The 23,021-nt window shown below is 47.2% G+C and overlaps 1 protein-coding gene and 1 long non-coding RNA gene across 3 annotated transcripts in view; one reads left to right on the top strand and one right to left on the bottom strand.

The window, feature by feature from the left end:
* Nucleotides 1–17,586, bottom strand: part of LOC125940352 (uncharacterized) — a 51,624-nt gene extending 34,038 nt beyond the window's left edge. For both annotated transcript variants that reach the window (XM_049656434.1, XM_049656435.1), the window contains exons 1-2: nt 17,477–17,586; nt 8,227–8,399 (exon numbers count right to left, since the gene is read on the bottom strand). In XM_049656434.1, the coding sequence (XP_049512391.1) occupies nt 8,227–8,399; nt 17,477–17,543 (240 nt within the window). In that variant the 5' untranslated portion in view covers nt 17,544–17,586. The remainder of the gene's footprint in view (nt 1–8,226; nt 8,400–17,476) is intronic.
* LOC125940354 (uncharacterized) lies at nt 12,563–15,800 on the top strand. The gene is made up of 3 exons (XR_007463575.1): nt 12,563–12,907; nt 13,627–13,733; nt 15,646–15,800. It is a non-coding gene; the product is annotated as an uncharacterized LOC125940354 (long non-coding RNA).
* Nucleotides 17,587–23,021: the final 5,435 nt, after the last annotated feature.

Here is a 23,021-nt window from a genome sequence, read left to right as displayed (position 1 = left end):
TATTAGTTATTACAGTTGGCAGGAATTAGGTCCTAGGCTCGGTTTGAGTGGTGAATTAAATTTTTTGCGGAAGTGTAAAGTGACCCATTGAACAAAATGCAGCTCCACTAACGTGAAACCTGGGGAAGTGCGAAGTATGCAGTGATGCAACGCTAATGGGCTCATACTGACTTAAGGAATGGTTCATAACGCCGTAAACGCGGCCTCCCCATTACGACGACAGAAGACCGGCAACACAGCTAGCTGTTGAAGACGACGACGAACGCGGGAGCGCGGGGCACGCGGGACGAGCCCTACTCGTCGAAGTCTACGCGAGGTTAGGCTTCGTCGGTTTACGCCCAAGGCATCTCCGAAAACCCCCGTCGGCCCCAACCGTCTCAATATTTACCCCTATCATCTTCAATTCACCATGGAGTGCGAAACAGCCCACAATATTCCCAACGAGACCACCGAAGCCAGTGACTGGCTCACCGTCCGACGGAAACGTCAAAAAGCCCAGGCCTCGAGGACCACTACGCAGCCGTCACCCGCCAACAAGCCACCTCATCTTCGACGCCCACCGCCGCTCCCAAAAGAGGATTACAAAATCATAATTAGACCACGGGTTGGCATCAACTTCGGAATATAGACAACCTCCGAACTCGCCCAGATCCTCATCGCAACCAGCGGCCACGCAGTGGCAGCCCACGCCCGTACCCTTACGGTATGCATTGATGTAACCCAGAATATCGCCATAGCAAGCACTCCTCGAGAAAAATTGGTCACCACAATCCGGGATCTCAAGAACCCCCACCTTGACGGACAGGATTGCGCTGTGACGGCGTACGTTGCTGCTCCAACAGACTCAGGTCGGGGCGCGGTACATGGCGTCCCCGCAAGTGCCTCCGAGGAAGACCTTCTGAACTACCTCTCAGCCCGCGGTTGAACCATTCTCGATGCTCGAATGCTGGGCAAGTCCACCACCGCCCTCGTAACCTTCTCAGGCCGGACAGTACCCTTCTATATCACGTGCGCCAGCGGAGAATTACGCCGCACCCCCTACCACCACACTACGAAAGTACGGAGCGTATTCCAACAAGTCGGCCACCGAACCGACCTGTGCCCCACCCCGGACGCTCAAATCGGCCCCACCTGCAGCATCGGGAATGCAATAGCTCGACACGCATGCACACCAAAGTGCGTGCTATGCCAAGGCCCACATCCTACAGCCGCCAAGGACTGTCCCAAGAGGCTCCAACCTGCCCCATCGTCGTCACACCGTTCCAGCAGGCGGGACCTGCATAGCCATTTCCGTTCATCTACCCGACGACTCACACCAGGACAGCGCCAACAGTTGCGTTCCCGATCTTGCACCAGGTCCCAACCACTCCTGCAGCCCGGCTCAGCACCCCAAATCAAGGCCAAGGATCCACCAGCGGACACTGCCACCCCCAAGGTGAGCTGGGTGGCACAGTGCTTTCCCCAAATCCCACAAAACGTCGCGCACGTCTACTGTAATACCCCATACCCCCCAAACCGGCAAACACTAACCCGCACACACCGTCTCAAGAAAATCTTTTTTTTTCAACTAATACAGGAACTACGTAACGCTAACGCTAACTACGCGCAGAGATGCAGCAGCTGCGCACTCAACTAGTTCAGCAAAGCACCTCCTCCGCCCTAAATCCAAACCCTGAGCCAACTCCTGGAACATCTGCACCCGTCTCCCAAATTATCAACCCGCCCGCCACCCCAGCCAACACGGTACCAGAGGCCGACAAGAATGAGGTAGAAGAAATGTCGGCGGCTCAAATACCACCCTCTCCACTGAAATTACCACCCTTTCCGCAGAGATCGCTCAGACCAATGAGAAATTTGACGCTCGCTTCGACGCCCTTCAACTCCAACTTCAATCGCTCCAACAGAATATGTTCACCATGATCAAAGAAGCAATTAAGGGCATCCAGTCTGGTAAAGACAAACGAAATATAACCAACGTTTACGAGCACCCCGAAGCGTTTCTAAATAATCAGCTGGTTTCTAGTAGCCAAGATGAAGCAAATTCTAACCCCCCCCCCCCTTTTGATTGGGCAGTGTAATTACCGAACCTTCACTGGCAAACAAAGCACCCTCTGGCAATACATCATCAACAGCGACGCACCACCGGATGTTATCGCTCTACAGGAAACCGGCTCAACACCGAAGCTTTCGAGCTATGACACCCACACATCCACCCCGGGCAGCAGAGTTGCAATTCTCACGCGTAAAGCTTTAGCAACAGTAACCCGCTCCGGAGACGGCATTGCCATCGACTACTCGCTTATCAAAATTCTCCCTGGCCGGAAAGAGGACAGCAGCATCTTTATTCTTAATGTTTACAGCCCCCCGAGAGCAAACCTGTTGGAAGTAGACTACCTCCTCCGGAAAACACTGCTTGCCTAACGTCACTGCGTGTTGATAGTGGGTGATTTTAATGCGGTACATCCAGCATGGGGTTACACTAAAGCGACACCCTAGGGGTGAATGCTACACAACGCCATCCAACAACACCGGCTCACCGTGCTTACGGACCCACAGCATCCCACAAAAATCGGCAATAGTGTGAACAGGGATACCTGCCCAGACCTTACGCTCAGCCAGTGGATTCAGCATGCTGAATGTTCAAACACGGAAGAGACACTCGGCAGTGACTATTGCCTCCTGGTCACCAAAATCCATACTGACATCATACCGCCCCAGCGAATCCGCCGCATCAAGCTCACTGACTGGGATGCCCTTCGCAACGAAAGAGCACAACTTCCAACACACAATATCAACAATCTGGAATCATGGGTGAAGGACCTCAAGGCTGTGGTAGGAAGACATTCAAGGACACTCGCGCTTACAACAGAGAACCCCGCATCGACACATACTTACTCCACCTCTGGGAGGCACGCTATAACCTCATCAAGCGATGGAGACGCAAACAAATTGAAGGACACTTTGTATATTGTAAAGTGTGCTCGGCGAAAGCCTGTGCCCATTCGACTGACTACTGCCGCCTGCGCATTCGCCCATTCTTCTTCTGGCGTTTGGTCTCGGGGGAATCCACATTCTTCGGGCGTTTCTCCGAACCGCTTGCTGTGGAACCATTACCGGGCCGCTTGGGAGCTATCCGAGTAACTCGACAGCTGCAACGAGACGTCTGACGAAGGAGCGTTGCCGCGCGCGCCACTGTGCCTTCACGTGATTGCTGAGAGAGTGTTATAGGGAGAGGCCACAGCTGGCACCGTTCTAGGGCATGGACGTACGGACCGTCGGACGCCGGGAGTATGAGCCATTAAAGGCTTTCACCTTAAAACACAATCGTCGGCTTAAACTTCGAGTCAGCAACATTACCGAAGCAGCGGAGAAATACGCCATCAGGCTAACCAGGCAGAATTGGCAACATTTCTGCAACGAATTGTCAGGAACCTTCAACACAACCAAGACATGGGGCATCCTACGCCATCTACTAGATCCGTCCGGGAACAAGATGGTTGCCAACCACACCACGAAAAGGATTCTCCATGCGTACCCAGGCACCGACGCTGATGTTCTGCAAGAACTGCAAAACAAATACATCGGCCCCTCCACTATCCCGACAGCACCTCCGCAAGATAGCACGGGAACTCTCAATGAGGACCTGGACCTTCCCATCAGTCTACCCGAGCTAAGGCAAGGTATGAATCACCTCACCTGCAACACGACACAGGGCAGAGACAAGCTAACAAACGGGCTGCTTGAGGCTCTGGTCGAGCTCATCAACCACCACTGGCAAGCTGGCACTTTACCCCAGGAGTGGAAGCACGGAGACATCACTCTAATTCTCAAACCCAGCAGGACTCTGAGCGTGAATAATCTCCGCCCCATCTCCCTGACATATTGTCTCATCAAGCTTTCTGAACACGTAGTCCTCAATCGACTACAGCCTTACCTGGAAACACACCTTCTCCTGCCAGACACTTATGTTTGGCTTCCGCCCGAATCTACCGACACAGGACATCCTTCTTCAACTAAAAGAGGAGGTACTGGAGCGCGTCACCCCACCAGCACAAGCGCCATCCTTGCCCTTGACATCAAAGGAGCCTTCGATAACGTCTCTCACCAGGCAATTCTCACCAACCTGAACGCCACCATATGTGGAAAGCATATGTATAATTACATACGTGCTTTCCTCACCGACCGAACAGCCACCATCGGAATAGATTGTCTGCACGCTCAACCCGTCCGAACACCCCACAGGGGACCGTCGCAGGGTGCTGTGCTGTCACCCGCGCTTTTCAACATCGCCATGATGGGACTCCCGCATCAGCTCAAGTCCATACCAGGCATACATTACGTTATGTATGCAGACGCTGTCACAATCTGGACGACTCGGGGATCGGTGGGCTGCCAGGAAGAAGCGCTCCAGCAGGCAGCTGATATCGTTCATCGATAAGCCCAACAGTGTGGTCCCCACTGCTCACCAGACAAGTCGCAACTTCTAGTTCTCTGCCGCAACACTCAGTCCGGCGACCGAGAAAACCCTTCCCAAATCAACCTCACCTTCGCAGGACCCCCCATCCTCGAGGTGAGACAAATTCGCATCTTGGGACTCCACCTATAGCGCAATCGCGGTGGTCCTCAGAACCTCACCACTCACCTCACCACCCCAACATCCCAAGTCCTGAGGATGGTTGGCAGGATCATTTCCCGACGCAACGGTCTCAAGGAAGAAGATGTACTTCTCCTCATTCAAGCCCTCATCGTTAGCCGCGTGGCCTATGCCACCCCCTACCTGACCCTTACCCCGGCGGAGCTAGACAAGGTCGACGTGCTTCTCAGGAAGGCATACAAACAAGCCTTGGGTCTCCCTCCTGGAACTGCCACCCTGTGGTTAGAATCTCTTGGCATACACAATACTGCTCGGGAAATTATCGAGGTCCACTTGACAAGCCGACGCGAACGCCTTGCCCTCACGGCACCAGGTCGCATGGTCCTCAACCGCATAGGATACCTCACCACCACCTCTGGCCACTCACTCTAGTTGGCAATACGCAACTGTATACAAGTCGCTCCTATACCCAAAAATATGCATCCAGACCACCACACCCAGCATCGCGAGGCTAGAGCCCGAGCACTTCAGAAGCGCTACGGTTCACTGCCGGGTACCCTGTACACCGACGCTTCCACCCACGCGCACCGCCGCGCTCAGACGGTAAGCGTGATCGACGTCGGCTTCCATGAAGTGGTGCTGGAATCCTTCACAGCGTCACAGAAACAGAGGAAGTGGCCATCGTCCTTGCCATAATATCTCGCCCCGCACATGAATACGTCACAGTCATCACGGACTCTCCATCTGCCTGCCACAACTTTCCTGAAGGACGGATCTCTGCTGCAGCCCACCGTATCCTTGACGCTTCCCCATCTTTTCCTTGGGAGGTAGAGATTGTATGGACCCCTAGCCACGAAAGCCTTCGCGGAAACCAGCAAGCTCACGCTGTCGCCTGAGCATACGCCACCCGTGCTCCGCAACATGAAGACCGTGACTTACAAGTGGACCGTGTATCTCCTCAGTAGAACACCATCCTCCAACACTACCGCTTCTCCCACCTCATCTACCCACTCCACACAAATCCCTCCCCCACGAAGGCACTGTCGCCTGGCGTCAACTTCAAACTAACACTTCCCCACACCTCAGCTTATATCATGCTTTACACCCCACCCTCTATCGCTATGAATGCGTATGCGTCACTGTACCATACTACCTTGCATGTTCCAACACACCGACACCCCCCCCCCCCCTATCCTCAACCCCACACCCGAACAGTGGGAGGCAATGCTGGCCAGGTCAGACCCGCCCTACCAGTAACAACTGATGTGGCGGGCCCGGCAGGCCGCCAACGCCCCTGGAATCCTGAAATCAGGTCGCCCCCCCCCCCCCCACACACACACACACAGGGATACAGGATACAAGACGGAAGAAACAAGCAACTCTGTATCTTTTTTTTTCATTTTTCTTGAATAAATGTTTATTCCGCCTCCTTACCGTGATTACTACGACGACTACAGGAGATCATATAGGTATTGAGGAGACGCCGACAGCCCGGGCGCATAAGGTGCTTCGCACCTAAAAGCTACAATACTATGTGTCGCCAAGCAAAACCCTAGAACAGTGTGACCTGACAGATAATCTTCGTTGTGCTGCGTCAATGACGATGCGAATTAAATGCAAGCCATGAGCCGTTATCAGCATGTTGATATAAGGAAGATGGTTTGATTTTCGTCGCGGCAGACCCGGAAACGTCACTAGATATGAACAGCCTATATTTCTAGGAACGCGGTTTTCTGCGCTACTCGGACTCTGAGTTCCGCTTTTCCAGCAAGAAATGAGAAACTTATTCGAACTGTCGAGGCTAGGAGAACATTTCTTTTGTGATTGGAAGACGTATAAGAGATGAACTTGTCAGTTGCTGCAAACTTTCTATTGTAGTTATCCGCGTACGGGTGGTAAATTATTAAAATAATAATATACTTAATATTTAGCGAGAAAATCAGAACACTTGTTTTCTGGCTCCGGAGAGACTTGTTTTCTGGCTCTTTCCAAAATTCCAGTTTCTAAAGAATTGTAATTTCATCTTGAGTGCTCTACTTCTAAATGTATTTTGCAGTCTTTGCAAGAACACCCATACATATTGCCACCTCTTGTATGTTTAAACGTGTAATTACGTCATTACCTACGCTCTTTGTATGGTGAATCAAATCCAAAAGCTGCCTACGAAAGATTACCCTGATTCCACACAATGTGAGTGTCTATGGTAGTGCAAAGCATTCTGTCGCACAGTACAGCTTCATCGTGTGTTGTACACTTGTGCATTGGTCTTGTTTGTGGCATCAATGTTTGAGGTTTTTAGCCAATTGGCGGCGAGTAAAACTTAACTACACAGTGCCCTACACGCTTTCTGCGTTGGTTGAGATACGAATACGCCAAATGCTGCTGCAGTGAACATAAATTTGTTATCAATTTGTCACCAGTTGAACTACGGCACGTTTGGTACAATGGTTTTGAGCGCCAAGTGTTGTAGCCTCGCCTCTTAGCCACGTTTTCGCTCATCAGTGCTTTTAGCAACGCTGAGAAGATGCGCCCGTCGCTTTTCACCGTGTCCTCACTCCATTTTGGTAACGCTGGTGGTCTGATACAAGTCAGGCAGATGCAGGCTGACGTTTTCGATATTTGCCCCTCTTTACAGCACCACACGCATCAAGGGATCTCGCAACACACCTTTTATTCACTCATCAAGAGCCACGACTAGTCCCATCAACTACAGGAAGACCAGAAGGATCACGGTGCGGCGGTGAGGCTTGGCTTTCTCGTCCCGGCGTGGGTGCGGCCCGCGGTCCTCCCTCCATAAAAACGGGGAGGAGGGGGGTGACTTCTTCCGGACGTCACTAAAGTTTACCACCCACCTACTACCCTCATTTCGGATCCTGTTGGGGTCGGAAGGAGGACGCCTTTGAGTAGCTTCTAGGCATCCTTATAAATTTAGCAGAAGGTCTAATACCATCTCGTATATATTGTATGATACATAAGCGTAGAGTGAATTAGAAAACACTCTAAGAAAACGCAGCACTTAAGGATGTGGAGGCGACGGCAACGGACAAATGTAGCAATGAAATTTGGTGACAGTGAAAATGCTTTGCTATATTATAATCATTGTAACATACTGTCACGACGCGAAACAAATGGAGTTTATTGAGCCAGAAATGTTGGCAAGAAGGTGTTACTTCTCTCTGGATCAATGCCACAGTAGCGGTACCTGACAACTGAGCTAAGAATTACATTTTTGCTCGAATACGTCGTGACTGCTCTTAAGACCTAACCAAATGATTTGATTGTACTGGTTAATCGATTCTAGTTTATTCGGTGCCATTACATTATCATCATCACCTTAACTAGCGCTTGCCTTTCAGTGGTTGGTTAAAACGCTTCTTTGAGATACAAGAAACGCTTCTTTGAAATTGAACTTTTATAGCCACAATGTTGGAACGCGTTTGCAGTTAACGAACAAAAGCAATATATCATGGGAGACTTGGACAAATGCTCAAGTTATTTTACATGGTATTTACAGGGTTTATCAGAGGGCCTTTGCTGGTTATTGAGAAATAAACACAGCGCCACGAATATTTCTGTTTTTTATGAAAGCCATTTTACGTTACTGCAAACCACAGAATTGTTTGTGTTCTTACCTCTTTAGGATATTTATTATCTCCATCTTCATAAAGAATTTTCAATCTTTTTGCAAAAGGAGTTGCCTTTTTTAAATTTAACGTGATCTGTTCGTTGACACGTAGTGTATAAAATCCTTGCTGAGATCTTTCTTCAAGTACTCTTGGGTAAACGAATGTTTTCCCCGTATTGACTGCAATGTGATAACATGATACTTATGAACTCAATTTTCAAGAAATAGAGAAAAAAATTGTATGCACCTTTTGCTTTTATTTGTCTTGCACTGTACACTAAGAAATTCTTCAACATTAAAAAAAACGATTGCCTTACTGAAAATATGCTGAAAATATACTTTAATTTCAAACACCACAGAAGGCAAAAGTGAAGCCAATACAGGCAGTAGACTTTTATTGCGATAACAATTATATGGATTATCCAGGCGTTTTTCTGCCATCGCCGTCGCCGTTGTCGTCAGGTTCCGGAGAAAGTCCAAGGGCGATAACACCCTGTGCTGTATGTGGGAGTGAAAGCGTGCGAAGGGAGCTGACAATCATGGCTCGATCGCGCCTGCGCGAAAGGGAGGAAAGAGGGCAGGAAGCGCACCGTCTTCGGTCACGCGCGAGGCACCCAGTGTTACTATGCATAATGGGGTGGGGGGGGGGGGGGGACGGGAGGGAAGGAGTGTGCATTCTGCGCCGGCTGCAATGCGTACGTGGCGGCGGCGTGTGGTCGAGCGGCCGTATCTTGAGAACGATCTGCGCTGGGGACAGAGTATAGGTGCGTCGGCAGCACGTAGCTTTGTGCGTGCTGTGTGTTCTCGGCGCTCAGTTTGCGTTGAAGCGATAGACAACACGAAGGTCACTTCGCTCGCTGCTACTGCCGCGTTTCCTAACGCCAGCTTTCTGACAGCGAGTGACCGCGGTCATCGAGCGTGATGCGTTCATATTTTCCTGTACGCGCTGACACCGTACTTGTTAATTTTGTTAGCAAGCGAGTGTATATAAATTGATACGGCCGATAAAAGTACTATCTTTACTTCATATCGATCTCTGCTAATTTGTTATCGCAACTGATGCTTCGCCTTTCGTGCGAGACTGCGACTTTCTTTGTTCATGTGAGTTTAGTATTCAAGTCGATGGCAAATTTGACATTGTGTTTGTGTTTTAATGAAATCACGAATGCAGAACAGCTATACGTAGGCCAGGTAAAGCCAAATTATTTACACTCATAATGTTGCTGTACCATACAAGTCACACTATAGGGTGAGTTAATCAAAGGGAGCCTTGGGTTCCGTATCCTTAGGTGCATCAATGAGTGACTCTGCCTGCCCTTACATTCATTTCTATAACGACTTTCTTTTCGTCTTGCATCGACTTTTCCACTGGTGCGGCTGGTGTTGTCACTGTATTGTTTGTGCTACACCGACACACAGCAGTGCTGTAAGTTAGGTAACGTTTAACAACCTCGCATTGTACAAAATGCTGAAGAAATAAACAATCACCACCAATCTCACCGCTAATTGTCGCTAAAAGCAAACAGCACAGAAAGCTTCGCTTACATCGATTCCCACATTGCGTGGCATCCGCATGTAAATAAATATTTCATTTGCAGCACAAGCGAGCAGGGGCATGGTGTATGGTGCAAAATCTGACGATATTGCTTTTTTATCCCAACTAGTGGTTCAAGTCTTTTTGAGGCGACTGTAGGTCACTTTACCTGGCAAAATTTAAAACTAGTGTCGTAAGTTACATGTAACTCGAATCCCTATTCTAAAGCATGCATCGGTTTGCATAACCAAATTCTGAGGTGCTTGATAATAATAATAATAATAATAATAATAATAATAATAATAATAATAATAATAATAATAATAATAATAATAATAATAATAATAATAATAAATGTTTGCATTTTTGGTGTGCAAAAATACGAAGTCGCCAGTGTTATAAATTTTACAAATTGGAATAACCTTGGGAGTGGTGATTTACTGTCTTTATTTGGGCTACCAGTAATTATTTATTTCATGAACACGCCTGGTTGGGCGTAATAAGCCGCATTCTTAAAGAAACCCTAAAATAGCGATAACTTAGGTCAAACCTTGTGGCTCGTTTACCGTCATCAGAACTTTCACCATCATCACTCTCCATCAGGCTCTCTGCTGGCCATCTTCAATCAAAGATACCAAGGGACGCCTTGCACACTGGGCATTATGACATCAAGAATACTGATATACGGTCATCTACAAATCTCTCCGTTTACATCAGGATGCCGACTGCCTTTCCCTGTACCCCTTCAACCAACCAGAGCCTGCACCGCCCGACTACAGTCATTGTGCGCTTACCATCTCCGAATTCTTCAACATTGCTGCTGAACAACGCCAGGACCCGGTCTTAAGCAACATTATCGACCATCCCCACTCCCAGACTCATGATGCCTCTCTGCTACTTTCTGTTCTCCATGATGACACTTCACATCGTCGAAGCTTGCTTCCTGATGGTACTGAACTCTTAATTGGGATTCCGGAACACCTCGGTTCGACTGTTCAGGCCCCGCTTCATGATGCGTCAACAGTTAGTCACCTCAGCGTCTCACGCACATACGATAGCGAGCGCCGTCGGTTCTACTGGCCAGGCATGTCCCGCTCAGTGCGCCGTTACGTGGCCTCTAGTGACCTTTCTCAGCGCAGGAAAAAGCCGCCGCTCCCGCCTGTGGGCTATCCCTTATGAAAATGAACCATGAGTTTCTGATTAGGACGTTATGCATTTCTAATGTGCCATCAGACAGGCATCAGAAATGCACCGCCTAATGTTGTTTAGCATCACAAGTACATCAGAGACTCAAATGGCAATGCATATTAGGATTTCTGATAAGAGGAGTACACAGCTTTTTTTTGTCATTGCTAATGTCAAAGCACATGACATAAAATTGTGTATGACACCAACTTTTATTTTTTCTTATTTTTTATTTCATGCAGCGAAGCTGTCCTTGGTTAGGATCTAGAAAAAAAATGTCTCCGAAATGTTGACAAAACACAAGTGGGCCGATCCTGGAGGTAGTGAAAAAAGGGTCCAGCGCAATGGCACATACGCATGTCATGTGGGCCGGTCCTGGCGATAGTGCAGAAAGGGTCCGAGCTCAATGGCGCAAACCTCTGTGGGCTCGGCCGGGGACCTGTAACGAGCCCTTGAATTACCCTTGTCACACGTGGGACCCAGAGAGACAAAAACAATGCGGCGGAGTGATGAACGCTGTTGCCCAAACGCTAGTCTATGACGATGCGTGTCGAAACGTCAGTGATAAAACGCAATAGTCTTACCAACCAGCAAGGAGGCTTTAAAAAAAAGAAATTTTTAAAAACCTCCTTACCAACCAGTAGCTGTGTCTCATTCTCTCGTGACATAGCCATTTGCCTAGCGACGTCATCAGTTGCCCCTTGGACTGGGTATGGGCAAGACCCGTGTCGCTCACTCCATAGAGGAAGAACGCGCCTTCGAGGAGCGTTGGCGCACTCAACAGCGCGAATGGATGCGAAAGCGACGAGAAGCCGATACGCGTAGCGGCCTAACGTGCTGAGGCCGATGGTGCAAGGTGGTGCGAATCTAGTCGCCTAAACTCACTTTCACTCGCACATACACATACGGCGCGCGGCGATGCAACAAAGTTATGTGTTGTGTCTTTCCAACCATTTAACATAACCACCAAATTAAAACAATTTTAAATATCATGAAGCAAAACCAACAGCCTCGCTGGTCTTCGATCTGCACATAGTGGAAGGGCTCTGATTTTTTTTTTGGGAGGGGGGGGCGCAGGGGGCTAATAATACAGATTATTAGTCTATCATATGGAGCGCAATTCACAGGCCAATCGCAGTGTTACATAGTTTTCCAAAAATGTTGATTTAAAACCAATTCTGGGGTTTATGCGAAAACCATGATGGAGGCAAACTGCAGAGATCGTTTCGCCAATTTCTGAGCCTACAGCTGATGTTAACGACTGCAGGAAGTTATCTAAAACGAAGTGACGGCGCAGGCCGTCGAAATCATTCAACTCACGCCCCAGCGACGGCTTTCAAAGGATAACATAACCAGATTTCTAAGGCTATGCTTTTACTGGCTGCAGACGGCGGAAGCAATCCAAAATTGAAAGTACGTCATAGAATTTCTTTCTACAATAAACTATACTGTAAAATGTGGACTGTTCGGTGGTTTGTTTTGCCGGCATATATATGTAGCTGGGCGTAACACAGCACAAAACATGAGTTTACTGGTTATTATTGTTGGCATCACGAAGGCCACAACAACCTCACAAGTATGCAGGTGGCGCTATTGTTTTTCCTCAGTCTTCAAGATGGCGGTCGTCTGTGCGAGCTGCAACGGTGCTATTACGATGTGTAGCTTGATCGTGTGTTTTTATGTTTGCTGTAATGAAACGGGACGTAGTTAGCGTGCACAAAAGTGCCAGAAGATACCTTGTGTCTCGCTGCAAACTCGCCGTGTGCGTGGCGCGCCAGGCAAATGTGGACCAACGATTTTCATGCCGTGGCCTTTGTCTGCTTGTCGTGGAAAGTTTGGTGGACGTCGAAAAGAAATAATGCGTGTTGTTAGCGTGCCTCAGCTCGTCCACTACGCAGCGACATCTATGATGGGAGTAATGTCGTCGACGCAGCACCGGCAACTTGGAGAGCATCGTACCATTGAAAAGGTAAGCAGTCGTGCTTGCTAAGTACACGTGTGTTGTGCGTGCTTCTCGTGTGTGCATAGCGTGCCTTGCGAACGCAGGAAATAGAACTTCTGCGACAACAGTGAAAACTGTGCTTGTGCATGCTGCGCGTTGTTTGTCAGAATTTATTGCTTTTATGCGAAATTGAATATCCTGATAAGCGTTTTCTTCCGATGGAGAAAGATTACGTTCGGAAATAATCGTGTTCACTTGTGCGTGTGCTTCCGCTTTTCTGCTGAAGTTGCATAATAACGACTAATTTGTCTCTTCACCGATTCTTACTGCAATTACGTTTTTTCGCTTATAAATTCTTCCACGTTGTAAATAATCTCTGCTTACCAGGTTTTCGGTTTACGAGCAGTTTGAGGAGAAAATGTAAGCAATCACAGCTTGCTACTGGGGCAGCGTTCTTTTCAAAACAAGGGGTGTTGCCATAACTTTGACGTAACTAAACATGGCAGGGTAAAGTTGTTTAAACTAAGTCATGAAAGGAAACTCTAGTATGTAAAGAAACATTTCTTGTATGAGCTGCTGCGTGCGTGTTCAAAATGTTACTTTGATGAAGGGGTCCCTATTATCATGACATTCTTCAGTGACTCGACCTTGTGCTCTGTTGCCACCCTGCACTAGTGCCGACATGTTTTCGTGACTGTTTTATGTGCCAATCAATGCTATAAGTTAACACTGAACTCATTTTGCAGTGGTGAGACCGTGACCCTATAGCAGTGTCCACATAATGGCAGGGAAATGCAGGGATCCCGCAGCCATGGCTACAGCAGCACGGCGTGTAATCTGGATGTCATGTCAGGTATGTATGAAGTATATGTGTACCAGAAAGTACGATCTCAGTATGATTTGTGTATAAGCTTATCGACATATTTCTCAACTCAGCTTACTAAATAGGCTAAATATTTATGCAACTTTATTCAACTTGCTCCTTATTTGTGTTCATAACATTATGCACACATTATCGTGTTCTACATAAAACTAAACCAAACATGTCCTGATGTTTAGCATCTTTTTTCTCGCTTCAGTCACTTGGCTGCAAGTTCAATTTTATTTTTGCTTTGCACACAGTATATTACACTTCTTATTTTGGTTTTATTGTTTTGAAACTGTTCCTTATGCTGTAGCTTCTATTTTTGTATTTTTTCTCTGTTTATGCTACACGCATGTGCAGTTTTTGTGCATGTTAGAATTCGAACGTTAGTGTGCCAAATATGTCAGAGGTCTAAGTGTGCAGCGTGCTTACCTTTGCTTACCATTGTTACTTTAACATTGCTATTTACAATAATTTCTGTCTTGTTCTCAGATTAACTGCCACTGGCAAATACACATATGATGAGCTTAAATTTCTTGAAATGAAATGTGAAGGTGTAGCCTTGTGACAGGTGAAGTGTGGCAGCAATGTCGAAGAAGCTAACTTGCGACAACTATTACTACAATATGCCAATGGATACCCATCCCTGTATTTGTGCATTTTCTGAGAACCAGCTGTGTCCACTAGATGAAATTTGTAGCGTCCTTTTGAGTTTGCCGGTCAGTTCATGTAACTTCAGGACAAAATTTACACTGTGAGAGAAGGGAGACCATTACTTATGGGTTGCTCATACCCTAATGGGGCTGGCTCACACGTCTTTTTATTTATGCGTTATGCCTGATTTCACGTCTCAATTTTCCACTGTAGGTGAAAAAAGGTGAGGATCGTAATCTGGCCAGAAGCCCTATTGCTGCAATGCATGGCCAAGATGGATTAGCATACTGGTGTTTAGAGTCAAATATGGTTGATATCTTAAATACATATTTAGGCATCCGCCAGTCTGCACTATGTGCATTTGACCACATGCGAAAGGAGTACAATACACTGCCTCGGACACACACTGGACAAATTTAGTGGTATATTAGTGGACAAATTTAGTGGTAACCAAGCAAGCTTCGCTTGCCTGCTCGCCTTTCACAATTCACTAACGGACTGTCGTTCATATCCTGTCTACATTATTTCTTTCTGGCTATATATGTGCATAGCAGTCCACAAGCGAATTGAGAAAGACACCCAGGCAAGGGAGGTTTGCTTAGTTAAAGATACCACCAAACTTGTCTTGTATCCGTCAGGGGTTGCGTGGTCTATTCTTTTGATCATGCGTATATTTGGTCAGATTTACATGGGGCAGACTGGCCGGTGCCTCAGCATGTGCCTAGGAGAGCACCAACATCGGTGGGACATAGTGGACATAGGCCAACATAGGCATGGCATAGTGGACTTGAAATGCATGAGAACTCTGCCGGTAGCTCATGCAAATATTCTATAACGGCTGGCACTTAAATGTCTCGGGGTTGCATTGGGTTGCCCGTACACCAGCAATCCTATGGTTGTTTCCACGCCAACTGATCAGATAGAAGATTTTCCTATTCCCGCGAGCAATCAACAGACACTGCTGCTCTTTGTCGAGTGGAAACGAATACAGCCAAAGTAGTTCACAACACGTACACCCACAGCTGATCCATGTTACATGTTTGTACAGCCAAGAGAAATTTGGGCATACTGTAGTTACTGCTACACCCAAAGGCTGCACAGCAGTTCCTCAACGACATTATGTGAACCGACATTGCATAAATTTTTCGCACAACTAACATTTCCAAATCGTTTTGCAGCAAGTGATACAGTGTGTATTCCTGTGGTTCATTGCCAAGTGTTAATTTTCGGTCCTTTCACCATGCAGGGTACACATGCACTCACTTCAAGACGACGACCCTCCACCTCAAAAACAGTCTCTCCTCAAAGACTAGCAGGGAGTTTAAATGAAAGGAAAATATCACATCAATAACCAGACAGATACTATGTGTTCCTTACATTTAACCTCCTTCTGTCTTTAAGGAAGCGTGGTATATGCTTAATAAATGTTTATCAACTTTTTTTTTGTTGAGAAATGTCTAATGTGCAGCATATATACGGACCCACGTACATGTTGGATGTTAGAAAAAGTGCTGCACCTTAGCTTGGTATATCAAGCACCAAGGACACATCAGAAAATGTTGCCACACGTAGTGGCTAATTTTGCTTTTAGGAATTCTATGAATGCCAGCAATCTAATGTGTAAACTCCGTAGAGGCTCATTAGGAAGACATGACACGGTCACACAAAAACTGCTTTGGAGCACGCATTAGGAAGACATTTCATGCTCACAAGAAAAGCACTCATCAAGTATGCATCAGAACTACGGTGGACAAAATGTTTTAGAATGGCATTAGGAATACATCAGAATATTTCCGAATAAACACATCAGAGACTCATTTGGCTGTAATGTCATCAGACCTTCATGTGAAACTCATCTCATATTTTCTTAAGGGTATGTTCAGCCTCTCGGCGTCCCATATAAGCCGTTTAATCGCGTTGGCCTTGACTTGGCCCATTTCCTCTGTCTGTCTCAGGGAACAAACGGGTCGCTGTCGCTACAGACTATACAACGCGATTCGCGATCACCCGTGGTCTTCCCACAAGTTTCGCTACCGACGTTGTGGACTTCTTACTCCATAATGTCATTCTGCATCATTGTGCACCTTGGCAACTCCTTACTGAACAGGGCAGACAGTTTCTTTCGAAGGTGATCGAAGACATTCTACGTTCTTGCTCGACGCAACACAAACTGACCACGGCCTAGCATCCCCAGACTAATGACTTGATGTGAGCGACTGAACCAAACAATGGCGGACATATTGGCTATGTATGTGTCCACCGATCACCAGGATTGGGACACTGCATTGCCCTTCATGACATTCGCGTATAACACGCCCAGACATGAGAGCGCTGGTTATTCACCTTTTTTTCCCTTATTCGGCCGAAATCCTACGTTGCCCATAGACACGTTGGTGCCTTCTTCCACGTGCCCCGGTACCGAGTATGATCTTGAATCCATTGCCCCTGCTGACCATGCATGTCAAGTTGCCCGTGCTCGATTCAGTGTGTCGCAGATCCACCAGCCCTCTCGATACAATACCGATTGCAGGACTAACCCACTTTGTCCCTGGGTCTCTCGTCCTCCTCTGGTCCCCAGGGCAACTTGTCGGGCTTTCTGAAACGCTGCTGTTCCCGTACACCAGTCCATATCGAGTGACCGACGCAACGTACGAAATTGGTGCATTGTCTTCGTGTCCATCGGCTCAACCACGCACCGACATTGTGGACGTGGTCCACCTGAAGACCTACCATGTCCCAGACACTGATTAACCCTGTGTGTGCAGTAAACCTTTGCCGTGCCGTCGTTCTTCGACTGCACCGAGTCAGTACTTTCGCAGCCGAGGGGTAATATTATGAGGCATGCACTTATCCTGCGGGCGAAATAGAAATGACCTAACAGACGAGAAAGAGGACGTGCTGTATCCCCAGCCCACTATCATTCTTGTTATGGTGCCACTCACTGTAACTTAAAAAAAACTGTGAATAAACTATTTTTGACATCTCCCCGTAACAACATTTTCGTCATAAATGGTCGCCCAACAAATGTAAGGTGAAAAAATTGGGAGCGCTTGTTAAAAAAGGACTAGAGAACTTACGGGCTTTCGAAGCTGCGTTGTGTTGGAGGCAGACGAGTGTGAGGATGAAGGCAGTGCTTTTACACATGGCCACCAAGGCGTTGAGTAGCTGGGTGAGTGCTAATATTGTGGCTGTTGGTGAGGCAGATCACACGATGAAAGCGATCTTCCTTAATATATACTTGTCGCATGGCTGAGAATGTTCATCAATCTTCCACTCTTTGTATACACCTCCCAACGATGTTTTTCTATCCCGTCTAAGAAATATTAAAATATCGCCACTGCTTGATTTACATAGACTGCTTTTACATTACTTTTTCGTCAAATAGCAGACCGCACCGTTAAGCTCAACGTTTAGCGATTTTTTTTCGATATTAGCACTTACAAATTACCCAGCGCATTGGTGGCCATGTGTAAAGGCACTGGCTGCATCAAATATTTTATTGTGCATTAGAAACATGTCCTTTAACCTTTTACAAAACTAGTACTGTTTTCAAATATGGCTGTCATGTTTCTGCTGGTACAATGTAGGAAGAACCAACGAGAGCTAGCTGTTTTCAAAGGCTTTAGCACGCTCCAAATATATGAGACTTGTAGTAAATAATTTAGGTTAGCTTGAAATACCACTTGTGGCGTTCACAATATTTTATAATAATTCGACTCTAGACAGGCATTATTAATCGTTTCGTAAACGACCAGAAACTGGCAGCAAGGATCCGCCAAACAGCGATCGGCTCCGTAGAAACGCAACGATGTGGTGGTCCACGTTAGACTCGACGCTGCCTCAAGGATGCTCCTTTTATTTCCGAAAATTTTCCAGGTCTCCTACACGACTTACGCTGCCCGTATTAGTCGTAAAAATTATGACCTGATTGCACCTTTGTACCTAGTGATAATAGTGATATATTAACACGACTGTTAGGCTCGATAGATGACATGACCTAGAATAACCAGCTTTCGAACGCTAAAGCAAACTTTTTAAAGTTTATCTGTAGGCCAGTGCAGCTGACACCTGTGAGAGCAGTTTCGAGCCATTGTATAAATGTAGCAAAGTCGCGTGGAAAGACCACAATATCACCCATGTAGCAGAGGCACGTCTGCCACTTGTGACCGCAGTGTATGCTGTCAATCATGCATTCAAAAGTGTAAGGGACACTGCAGAGCCCGAAGGGCATCACATTGAATTTATATAAAACCTCTGGTGTAACGAAGACTGTTTTGGAGCCGTCCTGCTGAACCAGTGCGACCTGCCACTGGCCTGAAGGCAGGTCTAACAAAGAGGAAAATTCTGCTGCTTGCAAGCAGTCGAAGGCGTCAGCTACACAAGGCAAGGGATAGGCGCCCTTACGCGTGATCTTATTCAGCTGGCAGTATTCACCGCCGAACATTACTGAGCCGTCCATTTTCTTTAACAGAACAATCAGTGAGGCTCATGGTCTATCAGAGGGCTGTACGATGCCGCGTTAAAGCTTTTCGTGAACTTCTGTGACGATGCTGCGCTCAGTGGCTGACACACAATATGGGCGCTCACAGAAACTAGCATACAGACCAGTGTCGTTATGGTGCAGCGTGGTTGAATTACTGCCAAAAGAAGGCTGTAAGTGATTGAAGCTGGAGCATAAGCGTTCAAGAAAGGACAATATCTGGGTACATTGCTGCTGCATAAGATGAGCGTCGACACATCGCGAAAGGGCCTCAGTAAGGGAACGTCGAAAAGGTAGAGCGGAAGTTTGAATGGCGTCAAATTCAAGATAAGTCTAGTGATCAGGAACGTCGTATGTAGAGACGGGTTCGAGCTCATTATTCCTGCCAAGCCACTCTCTGCACAGTAAAGTGGAGGCATATGAAAATGAATTGGAAACATGCATGACACTGGCAGTATCTTGAATCCTGAGTACGGCAAAAGGAACTAGGAAGAAACTTCACAGGAAACAGCACCAGAGCGAATGAGAAATCATGTATCATGGTCTTTGGTGGCAACGAACACTTTGGCAGGCAGAGGTGGTGAGTCAATGAAAACAAAGCAACCTAACGGTGAGATATTGACTTCAACGAGGACCTAGTTGATGATTGCATGGTGAGCACAGCGAAAGTCCCAGCCAAGTATGACGTCGTGGAAGCGTTTAGGTAGGACAACAAGCTGGACGGTATACAGTGCAGTTTGTTGTCCTATTCGAACTTCGGTAGCTGGGGGCCCATTCAGACGCAACGGCTTTTCCAGAGGAGCAAGAAATCAGACGTGGTGTTAAAAGCGACGCAATCGAGGCGGGTGAAGCCCCTGCAGATTTCGCTGGTGTATCCAACGTAGAACTGATCGGGCTATAAATGAGATGATGTTTTAAAAGTGAAGCCAAGCAGCCGCCATGTTATTCAGGCCACAAAAAGACATCAGACAATTGTAGAAAATAGGTGGCGCTTTCTTTTCATTTCGCGTTTATAACGACCAATATCACCGCACATATGCGATTGAATGACTATTTTTGTCATTGGTTTTGGAAGAAAACCTGAACGGCGTGGCAAATTTTGTGGGCGGCCATGGAGTAAATACTAAGTCAAATGCAATATTTTAGCAAGGGAAAATGTGGTTTTATTTTCCGAATAACCTAGCATTTTTACAGCGGAGCTGTTGGGCTTTTCGTAAGTACATTTGATATTCACAGAAAACTCGGCCCAGCTGTGCGTCGCGTCACCGATCCACGCAAACTCCTCGCACCACACACGTGCGTAGGGTGGAGTCTCGCCGCGGGATGCGTGCGCTTCGCCTTCCCTCTCCCCAGCCGAGGAGAAGCAAGTGTTCGTCTAGCCGTGACGTCACTGATATGCTCGAAAGCTCTGAGCAGCCGGCGCGCTTACAGACGTGTCACCTCTCTCGTCTAGTGAACACGCGTGCACATCTATCATGGGGCAACCGAAAAAAAGCAAGACTCCTGAGGAAGAAGCCGCTATAAGGAAGCTCGGCAGGTGGCTCAGCGGAGCTACGCGCGACGAAGGAGAGCCGATCCTGCCCATCGCACTGAGGCCGCCGCCGACAAACGCCTTCGCCGAGCCAAGGATCCCGAGTTTCGGGATCCTTGCATAAATTCGATCTTTGCTAACTTTGATACAGAGTGCCTGGGCGAGCTCTGTAGGCCACTTGGGGTTTGCCACAGTAATCGCAAAAATTATAAAAACCTAGCAACACTTAGTGTGAACCTAGCCAAGCCATGCATAACCTCGCAAAACTTAGCAAAACCTAGCAACACATAATATGAACCTAGCCGAGCCTAGTATAGCCTCGCACGACTTTGAAAAACCTAGCAACACTTAACAAAAGCCGGAACTAGCTCCACTGTGACTCACCCTTGCCCCACTAGTGCAAACGCCCATATTTGTTTTATTAGGAAATCAAAACAATCGAGTTATGAGTGGACTCTTGCTGGCGGGGCACTCTTTCGGAGCTAAATTGAAAGCACGCGCTAGCTTGAATTCTGCTGGTAAGAAGTTCTGGGAGCTTCCACTGCAGAATTCTTGTGACAAGGTCCGTGACGTAGGGGACGCTCCGCAATGGAGAACACCGTGTGGACTTGTTCCACCTGTGACCCTTAATGAACGTGAAATTCCCGCAGATGGGCACCTCGGACCGCCAGAACGTCTGCATCATTCAATGCAGCTCTAAAAGCGGCCTTCAGAGATACCCCCCGCAACTGCGCGAGTTTATTTTTTGAATAATTCATCATTGTCATCGGCATATATTTATGCCCACTGCAGGACGAAGGCCTCTCCTGCAATCTCCATTTACCCCTGTCTTGCTATAGCTGGTTCCAACTTGCTGCTGCAAATTTCCTTACTACATCACCGCCCCTAGTTTTCTGCCGTCTTCGAGTGCACTTTCCTTTTCTTGGTGCCCATTCTGTAACTCTAACGGTCCACCGGTTATCCATCCTATGCATTACATGGTCTACCTAGCTACGTATTTTTCTCTTAATGTCAATTAGATATTGACCATCCCCGTTTGCTTTCTGATCCGCACGCCTCGCTTCCTGTCTCTTAACTTAGGTCTAAAATTTTTCATTCCATCACTCTTTTTCGGTTCTCAACAAGTTCTCTAGGTTCTTTGTTACCCTCCAAGTTTCTGTCCCATACCTTAGCACCAGTAGAATGCAATGATTGTACATTTTTTTGTCAACTACAGTGGTAAGTTACCAATCAGGATTTCGTAATGTCTGCCGTATGCACTCCAACCCCCAATTTTATTCTTCTGTAAACTTCCTTCTCACGATCAAGGTCCCCTGTGGGTAATTAATCTAGATAAACGTACTCCTTTACAGACTCTGGAGGCTAACTGGTGATCCTGAATTCTAGTTCCGTTGCCAGTCCATTGAAAATTATTTTTGTCTTCTGAGTATTACTCTTCCACCCCACTCTTACACTTTCTCGGTTAGTCATCAATCATTTGCTTTAATTCGTCGCCATTGTTGCTGAATAGGACAATGCCATCTGCAAACCGAACGTTGCTGAGATGTTCACCATTGATCCTCACTTCTTGCCTTCCCATTCTAAGAACTTCAATACTTCTCCTAAGCCATTTGATTTCATATATGGTGTCAGTGGACGCACTCGTCGCATGGCTCCTCACCTACTCCTCACGCTATCGCCATACTCTTCTGCTCCACTTAACTCCTCACGCTACCACTGCACCCTCATCCTCCGCTTTCATCCTCGTGCTCTGTTCGCTATCGCTGTCTTTCATTCCCCGCTACGCTCCGTGTTCGCTCTTTCATCCTTCGCTGTGCTTCTCGCCCGTGTACGCCGAGGGACTCCGATGACAACGCTCAACGCTGGAACGAGCGCCTAGGAGCTGCACTTTAAAACAATCTAAAAACTAGGCCGGTGGGTAACGAGAGGTGAGGAGAAGCAGTCTATAAATGCGCAGGACCCGTAACCGCCCCCACAAAAGAAACCATCACAGCAGCAGGCAACACCGGAGAACGCTATCCTCAAATGAGAAGAAAAAGGACGCAATTCCCAGAACTAGCGAGAAAGGAAGAAAATATTGTACAACAAACGCAGGCAGGAGTTCAACATTGCAGATGGTCGCAGCATCCAATTTGCGCTATAGTCAGAGCAATTGGAATGTCAACGCCAATTTCGAACGATAAAGTGACAGTACAAGCGCAAAAAGCAAGATAATGTCAGGTTAGCCAGCACAGCAGACACTGAACTTATCCACAAAGTGCACTCCACGATCCAGGTAATTTAACTAGGAGGAGTCGTTCACAAAATAAATGCCAACATCAATATCCCATAAGACGTCGTTAAAGGCATAGTACCCCAAATAACGCAAAATGTTGCCGAAACGTTCTGTAAATGTGCCCAAATGTCGGTGCATAACGTTGCCTACATGCTGCTAATGTCCGTTTTTTTGATCGCCAGAATCGTTGGGGCGTAACGTTGTGGCAGCGTTGAGCAGTACATTTAATACGGTGACATAACGTTAGCAGAACTTCCTGACGACGTAGTCTGGATGTTGCCTTATGTCACTTGAGCTTTCAGGCAACGTACGTATGTGACGTTCAAGCAAGACTCC

The sequence above is a fragment of the Dermacentor silvarum genome, chromosome 9, assembly GCF_013339745.2.
Source record: "Dermacentor silvarum isolate Dsil-2018 chromosome 9, BIME_Dsil_1.4, whole genome shotgun sequence".
Taxonomy (NCBI): domain Eukaryota; kingdom Metazoa; phylum Arthropoda; class Arachnida; order Ixodida; family Ixodidae; genus Dermacentor; species Dermacentor silvarum.
Note: the sequence above shows the minus strand (reverse complement) of the source record. Positions and strands in the feature narration are given on the sequence as shown.